Source organism: Acartia tonsa, chromosome 10 (assembly GCF_053477335.1).
Source record: "Acartia tonsa isolate MP-2025a chromosome 10, ASM5347733v1, whole genome shotgun sequence".
Classification (NCBI taxonomy): Eukaryota; Metazoa; Arthropoda; class Copepoda; order Calanoida; family Acartiidae; genus Acartia; species Acartia tonsa.
In genome coordinates, this window is record NC_137269.1 from 13,879,260 (window position 1) to 13,900,344 (window position 21,085).

The 21,085-nt window shown below is 40.7% G+C and overlaps 1 protein-coding gene across 1 annotated transcript in view; it reads left to right on the forward strand.

The window, feature by feature from the left end:
* The first annotated feature begins 10,823 nt into the window (after positions 1-10,823).
* Positions 10,824-21,085, forward strand: part of LOC145329461 (uncharacterized) — a 39,640-nt gene continuing 29,378 nt past the window's right edge. The window contains exons 1-5 of the mRNA XM_080173618.1: positions 10,824-10,996; positions 11,345-11,421; positions 12,886-12,954; positions 16,298-16,402; positions 16,807-16,910. Coding sequence (XP_080029744.1) covers positions 10,963-10,996; positions 11,345-11,421; positions 12,886-12,954; positions 16,298-16,402; positions 16,807-16,910 — 389 coding nt within the window. The 5' untranslated portion in view covers positions 10,824-10,962. The remainder of the gene's footprint in view (positions 10,997-11,344; positions 11,422-12,885; positions 12,955-16,297; positions 16,403-16,806; positions 16,911-21,085) is intronic.

Here is a 21,085-nt window from a genome sequence, read left to right on the forward strand (position 1 = left end):
TTAATTTCAGTTCTTGTTATTATATTGTCAAAACTACGATGTGCTATTATTCAGTATGGCTAAGATCCGGGTTGATCCCGCGAATATTAATTTCAGCATAAATGGGGGTGTTATCACTTCTTTTCACCACCTTATAGCGCGCGTACGAATATAGAGAAGCAACGCATTTAAAAATAAATGTGGCTGCTTTGCAATTTTGGAAACGTGTTTTAACAATAATTGACAAAACTTTCCTTTGTAATTATTTTTGCACAGTTTCATAATTTGATAATTAAGTTTTTAATAAGATATATTGGATTGGTGGGGGGGGGGAGATTTTGATTATAAATATGTATACCAATTTTAAATGACAGAATGAATGGGGTCTAAAAGGCATCTTACTAAAAAAAGTGTAAAGAAGAAAATTTAACCTAGCGCCCCCCCCCCCCCCCCCCATATGAAAGTCACACCTTTTTTATGGAGGAAGGGAATGTTACAAAATCTTAGCAGGAAGGATAATCAACCCCCCTTTTAAAAAATAGAGGGGGAGGGAGATAAAAACACTCATTTTGGAAATGCTTTCATTATCAAAGCACAAAAAATTATGGATAAGAATAAAGACGAGGAGATTTAAAGAGCATTTGTTGAAATCAATATATTTATGGAGGAAAAGGTCACAAATCCTTTTTCACGTATGTCGTATGACGACTGACAGAAGACAGTCAAAGTAAATTCAGTGGCGTGCGAAGCACTTTGTCTAGGGGGGGGGGGCATTTTGAAGATTTTGATTATATATACTAATTTTAAATAAGGGCGTTTTAAGGGGTGGGATTATTTGATTATGGGCCTTCTAGTTCTTATCCCTTCTTCCCCATCCCTTCCCCCCTCCCTTTTTCCCATTTATATCCCACATCTTTCCCCCCCCCCATCTCTTTTCCCCCATCTCTTCTCCCCCATCCCTTCTCCCCACCCTGCAATGACCGAAGGGAAGAGAGCTAGAAAGCATCTTTAAAAAAAAAGTACAGAAGATAATTTAACCTCCCCCCCCCCCCCCCACCACAAAACATTTTTTATGGGTGGAAGGGGATGTTATAAAATCTCAGCAGGAAGGATGAATAACCTGATTATAAAAATTTGGGGGGGGGGGAGATAAAAACACTCATTTTGGAAATAATTTACCAAAAATTAACCTAATATGTAAAAAACTGATTTTAAATATTTATTTATTGTATGACAACAAGGATGACAACATCTTTAAGTAGCAAAGCACAAAAATCATGAATAAGAATACAGACAAGTAAATTTAAAGAGCATCTGTTGAAATAAATATATATTTTGGGTAGAAAAAGTCACAAATCCTTTTTCCTGTATGTTGTGTGATGACAGTCAAAGTAAATTACATACTGGATGCTCGAATCAGCGAGAAATTTTATTTTTTTAAATATTATAATTCACAAAAAAATTACTTGTCCTTTCATCTACAGATATAAAAATCTCTTAGAAATATAGGGTATAGTCTCTTTTGTGGCAACGCCTCTTAAGGGGCATTTCGTCGTATTTTCACAGTAGCTTTTAAAAGGTTATTCTAGGTTAAGTTCGGTCAGGTGATTTCCCTGCAGGGTTAGGCAATTGGCCCCGCAGGAGCTATAAATAGGTGAAAAGCTACTGTGAAAATACGACGAAATGCACCTTAAGAGGCAATGTCACAAAAGGGACTATACCTGAAATTTAAAAGATACAAAAATAGCCAAAAACGTCCTGAAAAGCAGTCCAACCTCCATGAATTTTTATTAGTTAATTATACTCCATAATGATGGGAATGTTAACATTAAGTTTTAGCCTTCTATCTTTAATTGCAGTTGAAAAAATCACATTTCCCCCTTAGCATTACGTACTGACAGCCATAGTGAATTATAGAGAAGCTAAAAAGTTATATCAACATATCCTACCCTCTTTAAATGGCACTTTAAAACTCTGTTAATTTTTGATTAAGTGGTGTTTCCAAGGATTTATAAGGGCGGTGCGTGAAGCGCACCTTAAATATTTACTCCCCCTTTGAACTAAAATCAATTAAAGACAACAAGAGTGGCGTATTTGATAAGGTTAGGAATATAGAGTGTAGTTAGTTTTAATGGTTTTTAATGAAAATTGCCATAAAAAAACATGTCTTTTTGTAAGGGTATGTGTGGTAATACAGCAACAGACGGACGGGTAGTTTACAGAATTGCTACGCAGTGGCTTATCATGACAAGCCTTCTGCACTAATCCTATTATATCACCATTTACCTCATGACCGCAGATGACCCCGTTGCGCAGCGGTCAAACTGGACTGGCTAAATAGGGGAGGGGCACGGACACGCAGCTATCACGCGCCCCTCACGCAACTATACAACCGGGAGGCGATGCCTCCCCTTTTACCACAGCTACCCCCACAGACTGTCTACCGCCGTGGGCTACGCCCTTGTCTCCCACACCCCCTTCAAACCTAACCTATTGTTATAATCTATTTGTATATATATAGTAAACATCCATTGTAAATGCATTCAGTTAAATATATAATTTCTGTATGACTAAATCCTGCTAGTTTGTTTTGGTAGAATACTTCAAGGCTAGGGCTTGTTGGATTCGAACTCGCAACCGGTGAGCTGAAACGCTTCGGCTTACCACATCTTGGTGTCAGCGTGTTTCAATCGAGCCCTACAGAAATTAGCCTATTCTACCTCTGATTGGACCCTTTTGCAAGTAAGGGGACAGTCAGCTGCCAACTGAGAAGCCAACTGACCCGTGAGACTGCCTTTTTAGGTCGATTTTCCATCAATTGAACGCATTATGTAGGCCTCTGGCCTACGGCAAGCAGATTTAGCCTGCTAAAAGCGCCAGTTTACGGCGTTTTTCCGTACCGTGTAGGAGTAGCGCTAGGTGCGCAGCCACGGTAATCGGATAATTTAGCTCAGACGGCTACAAAACTGAGTCTAAATTGGCAAGTGTAGCTGGGACAAGCCCCAGGACACCCAGGCCAAACCTACGAGACGGACAGCTAAGTGCTGGTCTCCCTGAGAAGGCAATGTGTGGCTGCGAAGCTTCAGCACACAAGTAAGGCCTACCACTGCGACGGATAGCAGAATTTGAGCCAAAGGCACGGCAGGACGGGACATTCCCTGCCGCTGCCTCCCAGGATTCGAACCCGAGGCGCTGCAGGAAGGGCCATTCCCTGCCGCCACCTTTCGGGATTCGAACCAGCGGCGCTGCAGGACGGGACATTCCCTGCCGCCGCCATCCATCTGACCCTTGCAGGACAGACATTCCCTGCTGCCGGTGCTTCCAGAATCACACCTAGAGCTCCTAGTGCTAACTACACATAAGTGTGTATAAATGTCAACCAAGTGATAAAAAGAAATATAAAATTGTTGACCCAGTGATAATTGATAAGCTCCAGTGATTCGAAGCTACAGTATAAGCCACCACCAGCGGTCTACACACACACACCATGGTAAGCGATACTACCATAGCTGCGGTTCGGCCACCGCCGAAGTTTCTGCCGACCCCAGCCGAGCGGGAGGCCCCCCTGTCTCAAGGGCAGGACCTCCACTTCCCCTGCCACATCAGGGTGAGGTTTCCTACTCCTGACCCTGCCCAGCACGTACAGGTTGATGCCATGGTAGATTCTGGCAACCGTGTACCAGGGTCTGCCGTCATTTCTGAACACCTCATGCACGCAATGGGCGTGCAGCGCATGTTGGTTCCAGACAACACCCAAATCCTGACTGCTAATGAGGAAGGGCAGCCCCTTCAGGTAATTGGAAAATTATATGAATTATATATGGCAGTTTCACACACTCTTATACTCCATCTGTACCACGTGACTGTGGTACGGAATCTCTCACACCCTCTGAACCTAGGAGGGTATTTTCTCAAGGAGTTCGGAACTAGGCTCTGTTTCGACATACAACCCCCCTGCTTGTGGGTGCGTGGGGAGTTTATCCCACTCCGTGGCGTCCCCATCGACCAGGAGACAGCCGAGAGAGAGTTGAGTTACGAGGGGCCTCTGCCAGGCCCACTGCCAGAGCAGCCGCGTGTAGTTGAGAAAGGCACGCACTGGGTGGATGCTGCGCTGAACGCCCACAGGGGGACCAACCTGCTAGCCATGGGGTTGCCCCCAGTGCCCAAGGTGCCTCTGGAGAACCTGCCAACGACGTTTCCCGAGATTTCCAGCCCTCCAGAGCCTATCTTCTCCGCCGACACCTTCATCAACGGCCAGCCGTGTCCAAACGGCCCCCTCTACCTGGGGCCCCCAGCAATCCAACCGGCCAAGTCCGAGTCCAGGCCCGTCAAGTCGCGGTCTGATGCACCCGGAGCCACGCTCAACCCCCAGGAATCAGCCTCTCCCGGCGCCGTGCCCGTCAAGTCGTGGCCGGACGCCCCCGGAGCCACGCATGGCTCCGATGCCTCAGCCTCTCCCAGTGCCGAGCCCGTCAAGTTGCGGCCGAACGCCCACGGAGCCAAGGCTGGTCCCGGCACCCCGGCCTCTCCCAGCGCCGAGCCCGTCAAATCGTGGCCGGACGCCCTCGGAGCCACGCATGCTCCGACACCTCAGCCCCTCCCGGCGCCGAGCCCGTCAAATCGCGGCCGGTGGCTCCCGGAGCTGAAGCTGACCCCGTGCCAGCCACGTACAGGCTAAGAGCTGTCACTCCAACCGATGGCCAACCACCCCAACTCCGTACGGCCAAGAGGGTGGTCTTGCCTGGCCGCGGTGTCATGGCTGTCCCTGTTGAACTAGTGGGACACCGTACCAAGGATGCCATCCAACTATCTGCCCCAGAACAGAGGTTTGGGGAGTATCTTGTCATCCCAGAAGGCCTGTATGCACACAGGCCTGGCTCCGCCAGCGTGTTCCAAGTGCTGGTGGTAAATGAGGGGGAGATGCCTCTCCTGCTGAACGCCGGCCTCCCCGTGGATGGGGAGCTGGTCAAGCCCGACATTCTGGAGGTTTCTGACAAGCCTCCCCCTCGTATCCATTCGTTCCAAGAGCCTGTTGAGCCCCCAGATATGCAGGAGCTGTGGGCAGCCCTTGAGATGGAGGAGAACGAATTTCTGCGCAAGGACCCCCTGCTCAAGAAGGAGGTCTGGACCATGTTGTCAGAGTACAGAGACGTCTTCTCAAACTCTACCCCCGGCTGCACTGATGTAGTAGAGTTACAGCTGCGCCTCAAGCCAGGGACCCAGCCGATCCGCCAGAGATTTAGGGATCTGAACCCGCGGCAGGAGGCTGAGCTGGAGAAGCAACTGGACACCTGGCTGCAAGAGGGAGTCATAGAGCCTTCAGACTCCGCCTGGAGCAGCCCCCTGGTGCCCATCAAGAAGAAGGACGGGAGCACCCGCTGGGCCGTCGACTACAGGGCCCTCAACAAGTGCCTTGAGCTGGACAGCTACCCCTTGCCCAGGATCCAGCAGCTGGTAGAACGAGCGAGGGGACACCGCGTCTACAGTGCCTTAGACGCGGTGGCTGCGTACTACACCATCCGAGTGTCCGAGGACAGCCGGCCCTGCACCGCCTTTACCACCCCCAGAGGCTTGTACCAATGGAAAAGGATGCCCTTTGGCCTAGCTACAGCACCATTTGTCTACTCCAGATTTATTGCAGGAGTCCTGAACCCATTAGGCACGGCCAACCTCCAGTCATATCTTGATGATGCCTGACCTTTCACCAAGATACCTGGGCCCACCTGGCTAGGCTCCGGGAAGTCTTGGAAGCCCACCGCAGGGGAGGAATCCGCCTCAAGCCAGCCAAGACCAAGCTGTTTCGAGCCAAAGTGGACTACCTGGGCCACACCCTCAGCCGTGAGGGGATAGCCATGCAAGAGGATTATATTGACCGCATCCTTGACTGGCCGGCCCCCATCACCCCCAAGGACCTGCTGGCGCTCCTGGGGTTCTTTGGCTACTACCGCCTGTTCATCCCAGAGTATGCCGACCTCACCTTCGAGATGAATAGGCAGAAAACGGCCAAGACACTGACCTGGACGGCTGAGATGGAAGCCCAGCTGATACAGCTCAAGGACAAGTTTCGCCAAGCCCCCATCCGAGCGCCACCCAGGTTTGACTTACCGGCCGTGTTCCAGCTCACCACAGACTTCAGCAGCCGCGCCATCTCTGCCATACTCAGCCAATGCCAGGACGGCAAGGAGAGGCTTATTGCCGCCGTGGGGCGCAATACAACCGACCCCGAAACTCGCTACCCATCCTGGAAGGGAGAGATGGCCGCCATCATGTATGGAATTCGGAAATTTCACGGCATCTTGTCCTACCGTAGTTTCCAGATCAACACTGATTCCTCAGCCTTGCTACAGATGAAGTCGCTGAACACATCCACAGGGATGGTGGCCCGCTGGCAGGAGGAGCTAGCGGCCCTAGATTTCACTGTCTGCCATCGTCCTGGCACACAGAACACCAATGCTGACGCCCTCAGCCGCCGGGAGGACGATAATATGCCGACAGCCACCGCCGAAGAATTAGCAGAGCAGGCCGAGTACATTCACACCCTTTGCCAGCTAGGGGAGCCCGCAGCTGGCAGGCCCCCTGCAGCACGGCTGGACCCGGCCAGAGTTTTAGAGGCACAGACACAGGATCCCCTCTTGCTCCGTGTCCGCCAGTGGGTGGCCGACGGCAAAGCCCCAACTAAGGCTGAGCTGCGAGGCAAGGAACGGGACGAGCAGCAGTATGCCAGCCGCTTCGCAGCCCTGGGACTCGACGAGCATGGCTGCCTCACCACCACCGACCAGACCCTGACAGGAGAGAGGACAAGATACCTGCTGCCTTCGGCCCTCCAGCAGGACGCGTTTTTCCTGGCCCATGGGACCCCCATGGCCGGGCACTTTGGGATGGACGCTACTATTGCCCGCGTCGCCATGCATTTCTGGTGGCCCAACCTGTCCCGTGACGTCCGCCTGATGGTTCAGACTTGCCCTGAGTGTGTACAGAAGGTCACCAAGGAAAGGTTGAAGTTAGGGATACACGTGCCCTCCCGCCAGGGGTATCCACAGCAAGTCCTGTTTATTGACCTGGTGGGGCCCCTGCCAGAGACACCAGCTGGGAACCGCTACATCCTCACCTGTCAGGATGGGTTCAGCCGGTTTGTCAGCCTCTACGCCATCCCCAACAAGCGCACTCTCACGGTGGCTGAAGCCCTACTGCACCGCCACCTGGCCACATTCGGATGTCCCCTGAAGATCCACTCCGACAATGGGATGGAGTTTACTGGCCAGGTATTCAAGGAACTGGCCTCCAAGCTCGAGATTGGCCTGACACATCCACCGCCCTACAACCCGCAGTCCAACCGGGTGGAGAGGTTCCATCGGACGCTCAACACAGGCATGCGGCTGTTCTTGGACAGAGACGACAACAACTGGGAGCCACACTTGCCTGCCATTGCCTTCGCCTACAATACCAAAGCCTGCAGATCCACAGGCGTGACCCCGTTCCTGGCCTACTTTGGGAGAGAGGCCAAGCTTCCGGTGGACATGGTGCTCCGGCTGCCAGACACTGAGTATGCCTCAGTCCCAGCCAACGTCCAAGCTCTCCTGCAACGCTACCATGCCGTGTACGACGCAATCCAGCAGCGAGAAGAGGGAACCATCCGAAGGAGCGCGGCCGCCTACGAAGGCACGGCCAAGTACGAAGTTGGAGACCTGGTCTGGTATCTGGCCCCCCGCCTGGTGCCAGGGAATTCAGCCAAGATTACCAAGAGATGGACTGGCCCTTGGAAGATAGTGAGACAAGCTACAGACGTCCATTATGTCATCAAACCTGCCTCTCCAACAGCCAAGATCTCGGAAATCACCGCGCATGTAGGCCGACTGCGCAAATACACCGGAGATGTAACTGCCCAGCAGATTCCAACAGACATCCAAGGCGACCTGGACGGCGACGAGGACGCCACTGAGCTGCCCGCCGGAGCTGCGGCGCTGCCAGCTAGTGACCCAGGACAGTTCCCAGTGTACCAGCCGGCAGCCGCCGCCCCACAGCCTAGCGGCCAGGATCGCGACCCTGTAGAAGAGAACCTGCAGCACCAACCCAACGAACCACCGCCGCCGCTGCCAGCCCCAGAGCCACCTAGGGATGCAATCTGGAACCCTGATGCTGACATGGAGCCCCTGCCGGCCAGCAGTGAGCCTGCAGGAGGAGAAGCGGCCACTGAGATGGAAGTGGCGGCCCCAGAGGATGAAGCTGAAGCGATGTGTCCCCTGCTGATGACAGCCGTCCCCATCCGAGTGGGAGCTAAGAGGCCAAGCAACCTGGACCAGGCAGGCGCCCCCATGGAATTCTATGCGCCTTCCTCCATCGTTATTCCCCCCTTGGGAGCCTCTAGAGTGAGCCTAGGCCTCCGTGTTCAGTTACCAGCCGAGACAGAACTAGTCCTGCAAACAAGGCAAAACTTCCAACGACGGGGCCTGGCTGTCGCCAACCCGCGGCTGGAAGCCAACCGGGAGTTGACAATGCTGATATCCAACCACAGCCAGACCAAGCAGCGAGTGTCCCGCGGAGCCTGTATAGCCAGAGCTGTCCTACACCGAGCTGTGCCCCAGGAAGATGTTGTCGTGCGCAGACAGAGGCTGCCGTATCCCCAGGTTCAAGGCCTGGTGGCTCGGGAGCCCCGCAGCCCTTGAAGGGGAGGTTGTGGTAATACGGCAACAGACGGACGGGTAGTTTACAGAATTGCTACGCAGTGGCTTATTATGACAATCCTTCTGCACTAATCCTATTATATCACCATTTACCTCATGACCGCAGATGACCCCGTTGCGCAGCGGTCAAACTGGACTGGCTAAATAGGGGAGGGGCACGGACACGCAGCTATCACGCGCCACTCACGCAACTATACAACCGGGAGGCGATGCCTCCCCTTTTACCACAGCTACCCCCACAGACTGTCTACCGCCGTGGGCTACGCCCTTGTCTCCCACACCCCCTTCAAACCTAACCTATTGTTATAATCTATTTGTATATATATAGTAAACATCCATTGTAAATGCATTCAGTTAAATATATAATTTCTGTATGACTAAATCCTGCTAGTTTGTTTTGGTAGAATACTTCAAGGCTAGGGCTCGTTGGATTCGAACTCGCAACCGGTGAGCTGAAACGCTTCGGCTTACCACATATGTACACAAAAAAAATGATAAACTTATCCTGAAAATAAAATGACATCGTATATAGTTATTCATTTAAACAGACATACAGTGTTGAGAAAAAGGCTTAGATAAATATCAACGCTGTTTCTTTTTTATATAAAATAACTTTTTGATTAAATATTTGTTGTTTACACATGTTTTTTAAGAAATAAAAACACAATATGCAATGCAATGCAATGTGATAAAAAGCAGAAACCGTTTGGAAGCGCAAATTTTTTTCTTCAAATATGCAGGGAGGGAGGGGTTTTGGGCTATTTATTACACTAGTCCCCAATATTTCATATAAAATTTTCTTATTCGTTGGCTCAACAACTTTGGGGACTTTAATGGAATTTTGATTGGTTGGTTAATTAAGTCGAGTTTCCATACATTTCATCCACTAATTGTAATCTAAATAAGGGTTTGTGATTTTGTGTATCATCATTGGGGATGTACAAAATTTCTTTAGTAAAAAGTTTATATTATACAAAATAAAATACTTCCTATTACCTGGTTTGTTATGTTCAGTGAAAAAAGATTATAAACTAATTTCTACACTAATTAAAAAATCGGTTCGCACGCCACTGAGTAAATTACAAACTGGATGCTCAGATCAATGGGAAATTTAATTTGGATATTATAGTCCACAAAAAAAAACAAAGTTATGAAGAACTATGTTAAAAATGTCCTTTCATCTACAGATTCAAATCTCTTTAAAAAATTTCATTAAAAAATTTTGATTAGAGTTGGGCCAGTTACTTATTTGGCCGCATATCCGGTCAACGTCAACGGCTGTCACATAAATAATTTTTTGTTAAAATATTTGATGTTTACAAATTTTTTCATAGAAATAACAACAAAATATACCATGTCATAAAATGCAGAAACCATCTGAAAGGGCGCAATTATTTGAAAGACCCTAAAGTTTCATAAAAAAAAATATTTTCTTATTCGTTGGCTCAACAACTTTGGGGATTTTAATTGAATTTGGTCGTTTTGGTCGTGGGGGGGCAATTATCCCATTTGCCCACTTCAGTTCGCACGCCACTGCCTTTACATTCTTTTTCCAATCTATATGGTTGTATATTTGTATTAGACACATCTTACGCATATTTTAAAGTCCTAATACAAAAATGTCAAGGAAGTTTGGAAATCGCCTTGTAGCATTTTCGCTTTCGAATCCCGTTCTTCCCCAAACCTGTCCCCACCCCAAACACCCTCTTATTTACGAGGAGAAAATAATCCCTCAAGGAAATTTCACTTTCTTCCTCCAATCAGAATGAGGCCGGATATGAGTTGACCAATCAGAGCACTAGTTTAGATGGTTGAACCATTCATCTCAGATTTGAACAAATCAGAGCGCTTACATTTCTACAGTTACATCTTATACAGAGTCTCCACACAAACCATTTAATTTTTCTGTAGTTTAAAAGAATATAAATTTGTGTACAATAAAAGGTTTAATAGAAAAATAAATCGTATTTTAGGACGTTTTATATTATTCTAAAGAATGAATAATCAGCTGAATTTCATTCATTATTGTAAAAGAAGAAAAATAAACCTAAAATAATTTTTTTGACATATGAATATGGTATCCCTGTTTTTGTCTGCTAGCAGAAACCATTTAGAAAATAATCTTACCAGATGACATATCCTAACTTGTAAAAAATAACATATTTTTCCTTTTTTAACTAAATAAATCACCTCTCTCTCAGAGGACAAATAGAATGTACAAAAAGTGATTAATTTAAACTTTCATATCTGTGATATAACTAAAACATAAATTTCCAAAAGTTGAGAATTATAATTTGTAAAAATGATGAACCTTAATCTTGTACGTGGATCTAGAAAGGAACGGATTTATATTATTAATTAAAATAATTACAAATATTAATATGTTAGTGTTTCACCCAGGAATGGTAGGGAGGGGACATTGGACAGCTTTTTATTCGTTGGTTAAAAGCTTTGGGTACTTTTAATGAATTTTTATTATTTGGTTCCAAACAAGCAGATTCCGAAACTGTTGAACCACTAATTTTAATTTCAAGAAGCAATTCTGTTTTTTTTAGTTTTGGGTATGTGTATACAAATTTATTATCTATTGTCCTATAGGCCTATGAAAGTTGTTGAAGCCATCCCCCCCTTCCTTTTGCTGCATTCCATTAAAATAAAAATATGAAATATAAATCCTAAAAATTAGATCTATGCTCTGTACGGGGTGGGGTTTTGTATTCTTGTATTGTGTGGAATGGTCGTCAAGTCTTTCAATGATAAGGTAAGGTCTTTTTCAGTATGATAATGAAACATATCAATATTCGCTTGATTAGAACCTGTGTCATACTGATTTAAAATGTATTATATATCGTTTAATAGACAATTTTCTAAGACTAATTAGTTTCAAATTCATATTTAGTTAGCTCGGACCCTCGGGGCCAACAAAACCGCTAATTATCTTAAAATTTTCATTTTACTATTCGCGGAAAGTTGCCTTTAATACGACGCGATAAATAACTAATTGAAGATTTTAGTAGCAAAGCCAGTCGATAAGCTGGAGGAGTCGGTATGTTTGTATCTTATACATAACAAACATAAATATTCTTCACAGAGATTATTTCATACAAACTCATACCCTCTTTAAAAGCGAAGCTTTTCTATAATTAAGGTAGGTACGTCCGTACGTAACGGATAGCTCTTTTCGTTAATTTAGGCATGTTAGTATTGTCCTATCGATTTCAAACTTTGCATAATGATTACTATAGGAGTTAGGAAAGAGTTAGAAAGCGAAGCAACTCTATAATCGTTACCAGAAAGTCCGTAGTCCATTTTAAACATATTGCTTTTTAACTTTTATAGCATCAAATTTTTATGTGATAAAATTATCCGATTGGTCTGATTTTTGGAATACTGATTCCTAGGACAACAAAGTACATTGTTATATGCGAAGCATCTCTATAATCAAGTCCTAAAAATGTAAGTATGTCCTTAAACAGTATCCTGTATTTAAGCAGTTATCAGCAGATTTATTTACAATTTTGTTTCGTTCGACTTTTATATATTTCCATTTATATTCTGATTATTCAGTTCTGACACTATGTTCGTTAATGTTCGTTTGTCCTAACGTTTCAGAGCTTCGCTTTTATGAATGTTGTCATCCTTGTTTTAAGTTAAATTCCATTAATACCTACATTTTATTTCTCCTTTTTTTCACTCTTTCCCTATTGGCCAATTTTCTCCTTTGATTTTAAAATGTTTGTCTGTAAGTTCGTCAAGATTTCGGCTACGTTCAGGGGAAATCATAATTTTCTCAGCTGCTATTCAATTAAATATTGAAGGCTAATTTGTTTGATGAAAATTTCCTATATCATTGAGCTTCCAATTTATAATTTACATGGTCCGTTGGTCTGTCAGTCATTGTGCTTTTATTTCCTTTTTATTCTTTATTTATGACCACTGAACATTTGCACTTGAAAACTCTTTGTCTATTATTTTTAATTCTTCTCCACTTATATATATTGTCATACAATTTGGTAGCGAAGCTACTCTATCATTTGAAATGTTAGTTCGTCCATTAAAAATGGCATTGGGGAGGCGAGATTTTCTCGGCTTCCATTTAGGATAAACAGCTCAAACTTATTGTCAACATTTCCATCATTTCTAGCAGGTTTTTGCTTATTCTTCAAACCCCTGTATATATGTATATATATATTATATTATATTATATTATATAATTCATATTTAGATTGCTTTGATGACCTCCTCTGTACACAGTTACCAAATGATGGTGGATAAACAAACTCAACAGCTGAAGGTAAGGTTTCATGACGTCATCGATAATTAGCAGGTTTTCTAACTTTAGATGAATTTAGAAAACTGTTTTAAGCTCAACAGTAAAAACTAAAAAGTTTAAATGTTTTTTTTTAAATTTCTTAAATACTTATTTAAATACAACTTTAGTCTTTCTTATCATCATAAATAGGAAGTATTTTTTGATAAAAAAAAACCAACAACGTAATTTGTATATTTTTTCCAAAAAAATCAATTTTAAATGCTTTAAAAGTATTTTAATCTTTTTGCTATGAAACTAATTACCTCAATATCGGGATAAACTTATTTCAACCATGATTAATTGTATTAATAAGTGAAAAATTTAATTTATATAAATATATCCTTGTTATTAATTAAATTACATTCTCATCTTAATCTCGATTTAAGTTTCGCTTTGATAATACTGGTGATTTTTTCATCCTTGTTTTAGTTTACCTTGAAAGAATTGTCACACTTGTTTCAAACAAGAAAAGTTTCTCACATTGCAGGATAGGAACTAACATTCTAAAATGTATCAAGGATAAGACAATGAATGATAAATTAAATCCTATACATTCGTAAATACAAAATCATTGCTTACACTCGTCGGTGCTTTCCTTGAAAGAACCCGTCAAGCAATCAAACCCTTAGTTTTTTTTAAATGTTTGTCTCTGTCAATAGCCATCTCAAAGTCTTTCCTTTGTAGAGACACAAAATCATCATTATATTGTTTTTAGTCCATGGCGTTTCTGCAATTTTACCAATTTTTATAAGGCTTTACTATTTTCAATTAAAATGCCCGTTACATAACTTAGTTACTTATTATTAACAAGTGGTTAATTTTATATTTTACTAACCGCGAAAAGCTGTCTATAATATGATGCGATAACTAACTATTCTCGGATTCTAAGAGACTTTGTGGGAACATAAGCAAGAATCTTCTTATAAACTAAAGTTTTGACAAAAGTAGGTTAGGATGAAAAGTTTAGCTACATTGTCATCTATATGCTATACTAACGGCTACTCCACTAGAGAGAGACAGACATCATGTTACTTTTAAACAAGGATCTGAAATATGTTGAGTTGAGTTTGACTCTTTTGAATATGAAATTGGAATGTCTTAACAATAATCAGGTGCAAAACTTCACCATGCACAGTTTTGACTTTTAATTAAAGGTCGTACATTTTAATAATTGGTTGGTGAGTTGTTTTAAAAGGAGCCTCTGTGTCTACAGCATTTTTAGGGTTTTTTTTGAGAACGCCGGGAAAGACAATTTTAGTAGAGAAGCTACTCGATAATTCACTTGGTTTGTCGGTCTGTCTAGAATGCTATGGAAAAATTTGATTTTCTTGACTATAAACCAAGATAGACGGCAGATTTTTTGTGATGATTCCTTTACTAAAGAGCATTTTTACCTGGTCCATTGACCTGATGTCTGTCGTGTTACAAAATAGGGTAGTGCGGGGTTAATGCGGTAGGGGGGTCTAATTCCGGTCACTCGACCAACTTTTTAAAAACCGTTTTTTAACGGTGTTCTAAACGTTTGCGAGAGATCTTCAGCAAAGCAAAGTTGTAGTTTATTGCCTATACTTTCATTTCTTACTTCATCAAATTTTTGTCAGATCACTCCTTCTATGATTTTTTTGCCCTCAAAAAGTTGCAAAAAATTTGCAAAAAAAAAATTTTAAAATAGGCCATGTTCAATCTAAAATTGTGAAAAAATGGTAAGTCCTATTGACCCCCGGGTTTTTGTAAAATGAAAGATATGGCATTCATTTATCGTTTGCAATTGGAGGCGTTGTTCTAACTTGATTTTTTCATATTTTTTTTTTCGTCTCAAAAAAAGGGTCTATTCCGGTCACTTTTTTTACTTTTTTTTTATTACTGTATTTATAAATTTATAATACCCTAATTTTTTTTCAGGTGATCTGGAAGCATGAACAACCTAAATGCATGACCTAAGCTTTAATCATTGCCTTGCCTGTTGTTAGATGTACATTATTAGTCATTTTACTGCTTGTATTATACATGTTTTGTTGCCTAAGCTTTTCAATTTGTAAAGACATTTAAAAATTTTCAGACACATTTTTATAGTAATGGGAAGAGTATATCACCCAAAGGAACGCCTTAAATATTTGCCTGAAGATGTATCAGCTGCATTGGCTCATGTAAGAAGGGGTATGTCTATTAGAAAGACCGCTAGAAGATTTAAAATTCCATATGAAACCCTTGCATCTTTTTCGTATAAGAGGGTGTTCGTGATTTTTGCGCGGTTTGGATTTTTTATGTCAAATTGGCTAGGATTAAGCTAGAAAGGTGTTTGTTTAAGGTGTCTATAGAAAGCTCTTTGCATGTCCTAACAAAAACTCCCCAGGATATGGGTTCTATCTCCAAGATTTAGAGTACATATTCAAAATTTTGCATTTTCAAAATTCCTGTTGCATAAAATGTGTTGAAATATTAGAGTTAGACCCCATATCATTTCGAGTTAATTGTCAGGCATGTAATTTTGCATCTTTAGACACCTTAACCACCCTTGTAGGTCAATCCTAGCCAGTTTGAGACAAGAAAAAATGTATCAAAAACTGCTGTCAAAACTGGCAGGATTTTTAAAATTAAAAAATTTTTGGGAGAAAATAATTTTTTTCAAGAAATTCCAAGACCTGCGAATCAGAAATTGCCTCTAATTTATGTATAAAGCTTAAAAAACCTAATCATATAATAAAAAGTATGATTTTTTAAAAAAAGTTTGCATGAAAAAAATCGATGTTTTTTTGCGATTTTACCGACTTTTTTAAAATGGGCAAAATGTGGTCAAAAAATTTTCTGATCTGCATGCGACTAGTACCGTTAGAAAGCTAATGACCTCAGCTTTCTACTCATAGTTTAAAATGTTAAAAAAAAATATTTTAAGGGGGTGTTCAACCCCCCCAAAGTCAACTGACCGAAATAGCCCCACCGGTGGGGTTATTCCGGTATAGGCCAACCGCCGCCCTTAAAACCGATTTTTGACCGACTTCTAGTTGCGAGATCTTAACGGGACCAAGACAGGCTTCTTCGTTATTGCCATATCGTTCATTTGCACTCTTAAAAACCGGAAAAAGTTTTTGGGAAGTATGTTTTTTTTTAAGTTGAAGCAAAAAATTGACCGGAATAACCCCGCACTACCCTATTAATTATGATATTTGAAACATAAAATGAAAGGTTTTGTGATTTTTCCAACAAATTAATTCTTAATTTATAAACACCGAATATCTGCACTCGAGGTCCATTTGTTCGTATTAAAATCCATGATTTATGTGTACTTCGCTACTAATTAAAGTTGTCATCCTTGTTTATTTTCTAGGCCGTATCAATGGAGAAAGACCGACTAAAACGAGATCTGGATAGTAATGGATTGAGTCTCAGGGAGCTAAAAGAGACTTTGGACAAGCTTGACACCGATTGTAAGGTAAATATTTCTGTAGCGAAGCTAATATACAAGTGTGCTGTGTCTGTCAGTCATTGATATTTTTTCTTTCATTATATACTATGGCCGTTTTTTATCCATCCGCACGCAAAACCTTGGTCCCTTTAATAATAAAAGGTGGTTCGCCTCCGAGTGCCTAATGGCACAGAAAATAACGGGTGGAGTTTTTTCTCTCCATGCCTAACCCCTGTAAGTGGTCTTAACCCTCTGGGGCTACACTCTACCTAACCTAATCTAACCTGTCCTAAAGTGAAAGACAAACACACGGGAAAAAATCCTCCTCTCCCTCATTTTCATGCTTTCAAATAAGGGGGCTTTGTGTACGACTGAGCACCTAGAGGGAAACTCATTTCATAGATATTTATATAACTTATTAATTTATTTAGGACACATCTAGTAAATTAGAATCTAGACTAAACAAACTACAGATGGATTATAATACATTATCTGCCACCAAAATTAAACTGGAAACAAAATACAAAACATTGAGGTAAGCTTTTATTTGGGGGTACTCAAATTTTTCAAATTGAAAAAAAAATTCTAAGAAAATATTACCAGGATATCAACATCTAAAAGTAGCGAAGCACATAAAATGGACATACGATATGCATTGGTCTTTTGTACCTTGACCGACGGAAAGTAAATTACATTCTGCCGTCTATATCAAACAGCAGCCAAGAAATTTACGTTTACACCAGACAGACGGGCTTTTCGAATTATAATAGAGGAGTAGATGCGCTTCTTCAAAATGTGCAAATGAAACATACCAAAATGTTAATATATTTAAAAATTCCTTATTGCAATTTACATTGGAAAATGTTTAAAACATGAAACACGATGATGGATGGAGAAATTTATATTTTGCAATATTGTCAGGGAAGGAGGGAGGGATCATACATCTGTAAATTTACACGGTTATCCAAAGTTTTATAACACTTTATCTTAAACGTTTTGGTGCAAAAATTGGGGTTAATTTTTAACTTTGTATTGGTTGGTTATAAAGTATTATTGTTTCAACCAATACCTTTAATCTACAGGAGGGGTAATTTTTCTCTTTTGGGATGATTATCAATAAATCGTCGATTGTCTTATCCTTTAAAATCCCTGATTTTTGCATTGATCGATAAGGTTGTTAACAATAGGCGGGGATTTATGGATATGTAAATGAACGAACTAGCGAATGCGCCTCCTAGCCTCTAGGGGATTTGTATTAGAATTGGGTTAAGGATTGATTGATTCTTAATAATTTATTTCATTTAAACACAAATAACATGAAACAAACTATAATATTTTTGGATTTTTATGTTAAAATACAGAAAATTATTCAACATTACACAAATAGTTATGTTTTTAAAGTTCAATTGATGTTTGGTGTTTTTAAAATGATTTTTATTTCACGTAAAACATCATTCATAGAATAAGTAAATAAACAAACATTTAACTAATGAGTACAAGTTATTATTATAGTTATAACACAATGGGACAAAATCATGATAAATTAGAAGGGTTTAAAATGATTAATGTTTATGAAATTATCAGCAACACAATGTTACAATATAATAATAAACTATAATTGTGAGTTCGATCTTGTGTAACATAATATGATAATTAATAGATGATAAAAGTTGATATTTTTTGCACTTAAATATATATCCTTATTTAGTTTTGTCCAGAAAGATAAATTAACTATTGTCACTTTTTACACTTTATACATGATCCACATTGACATATATCAATGCTTCTCTCTTTGCTGATTTCTTCCGCAGGATACCATGACTTGAAAGTGTCAAGGATGACCACAAATCGTCGACAGCAAGACGAAAAAGTTTCAATAAAGAAACCCCTTTATCCATGATGGCTGATGCCTGGTATGGATAAGACCATGAAAAATACACCTTTTACATTTACTATGGGCTAAGTTTCAGAGAAATGGTTTGCAATATCCAGGGAGGAAGGGGACATTGGATTGTAAATTGTAAAGTTCATTAAGTTATCGTTCATAAAGTTTCTTGGCAATACCGTAAAGGCGCGAAAATTCTCTCCGTGGGGAATTCCAATAGAAACATATTTACTTCTCCCACTATCCCATGAGGAGTATGTATGCTAATAATCCTCGATTAGGTATTTTCCAATAAAGAGCACTCAACACAGATATAATACGCTAAATAACATATTTTAGTAAATCAGCTATTCCTTTATGGCATTCTGTGTATCTGACTTAGCAGCAGTAGATACGAGACTAAATGTATTGGCAGGGTATTTGTCGAGTTTCGAACCACTCACCTCCTCGACGACGATCGGTTGCACTACAGTCGTATGACTGCTGTTAATAAGTACGTTTAATTTTAAGTAATCCATGTTGAAAATTTGTTATATTCGTAAACAAAAAAGGAAGTTAAGTGCCGAGAACTTACGGTTAATTCTGATTTCAAAGTAATTGAGATATTATTAAGGTGTGTTAAATGTAGTTTTGAATAAACACTCTAAACAAATCCCAATATATATACTGCGAGTACACCATACATGCTGTAGGTATCAGTATTTTAAAGGACGCCTGCAAGAAATAACACGCATTAACTGCTAAAAGACTGCCACAAGAAGACCCAATACCCCAAATTATAAGCCTTCAGCTTCAATAACAAAAAAGTTCTAGGCATTTCAAAATAGCATTTTATGTACAATGGAATTTTTGAAAGATTTCCAATGCTCATAAAAGAAAAAACAATATTAAATTACGTTGCCTAGACATAAAATTATAACCTTATCTTTGTCAGAAACTTAGATTGCCTGTAACTGATTACATTTTTACAATAAAAACACCACATTTCATAGTCAAAATCTATGAAAAAAATTCGATTTAAATTGCATTTTTAAACGAAAATCATAGCGGAAACAAAGGGGTAAACTAATACAAGCTTAGCTAAGATTGGTTGTTAAGCTGATTCAGCCTTCTGATTGGCTACAGTACATTCGGTACAACGCAAGTAAAACTTGATTTTTTTTAATGATTTTGACTATAAAAATGGGTATTTTTATTGTAAAAATATAATTAGTTACTGGAAACCTAAATTTATGACAAAAATAAGCTTATAATTTTGTTTCTAGGCCATGTAGTTTAATTTTAAAGTTTTCAACATGAGCATTGCAATTCTTTCAAAATTTCCATTGTACATAAAATGTCATTTTAAAATGCCTAGAACTTTTTAAAAGCGAAGCTTTTCTATAATTAGGGTCGGTCCGTCCGTCCGTCCGTACGTCCGTCCGTCCGTACGTCCGTCACGGATAGCTTTTTTCGTTAATTTAGACATGTTAGAATTGTCCTATCGATTTCAAATTTTGCATGGTGATTCCTTTAGTAGTTAGGTACGATTTAGAAAGCGTAGCAACTCTATAATCATTACCAAAATGTCCGTACGTCCATTTTAAACATGTTGATTTTTTTACTTTTTTAAATAGCTTTTTTCGTTAATTTAGGCATGTTAGAATTGTCCTATCGATTTCAAATTTTGCATGGTGATTTCTTTAGTAGTTAGGTACGATTTAGAAAGCGTAGCAACTCTATAATCATTACCAAAATGTCCGTACGTCCATTTTAAACATGTTGATTTTTTTACTTTTTTAAATAGCTTTTTCGTTAATTTAGGCATGTTAGAATTGTCCTATCGATTTCAAATTTTGCATGGTGATTCCTGTAATAGTTAGGTACGAGTTAGAAAGCGTAGCAACTCTATAATCATTACCAGAATGTCCGTACGTCCATTTTAAACATGTTGATTTTTTTTTTTACATTTTACCAACAAATTTGTATGTGACCTAATTATCCAATTGGTCTGATTTTTGGTATACTGATTCCTGGGACAAAAAAGTACAATATTATAAGCGAAGCAACTCTATAATTAAGTCCTAAAAATGTAAGTATGTCCATAATCATTATCCTGTATCAAGCAGTTTTTCAACAAATTTACTTACAATTTTGCTTTGACTCTTATACATTCGCATTCTGATTATTCAGTTCTGTCATTATACAAGTGTTAATGTCCGTTTGTCCTTTCAGAGCTTCGCTTTTATGGATGTTGTCATCCTTGTTTGTTATAGAAGCTGAAGGCTTCAAATTTGGGGTATTTGGTCTACTTGTGGCAGTCTTTCAGTAGTTAAAGCGTGGTATTTCTTGCAGGCTTCCTTTAACTAGGAAGGTAGGGCGCTTTCACTCACAGTACCTTGTTGAGTAATGATAATTTAAAATAAATTGAAAACAAGGAGGTGGGGGGGGGGGGGGTTAGTTTTTGTTTATTTCTTTAAGTTAGGTTAGGATATACTAAGTACTTGGTATTCCCCGCAGGGTTATGCAGAGTTTAACAGGTTTTTTTATTGAAAGTACCGACGGGAGAGGACAAGATTTTAATTATTCTACCACCCGTTCTACTCCCAAGATTTACAACAAGCGGCAAAAATTATGTACTAAACAACCATCGAATTTTTTTAGCCATACTACTATCCCTGAATTTCCGCGTTTAAGGGTTTTAAACAAGCAAAACTTGTCCTATGTATAATGCATAGCTTCCCTCACTGTGAAAGGCATCTTTATAGATTTTTTTAAATTTATCATTCCAATTTTTTTTTATTATAAATGATAGAAAAGTTTTGACACGGTTGGTTTGTACAACC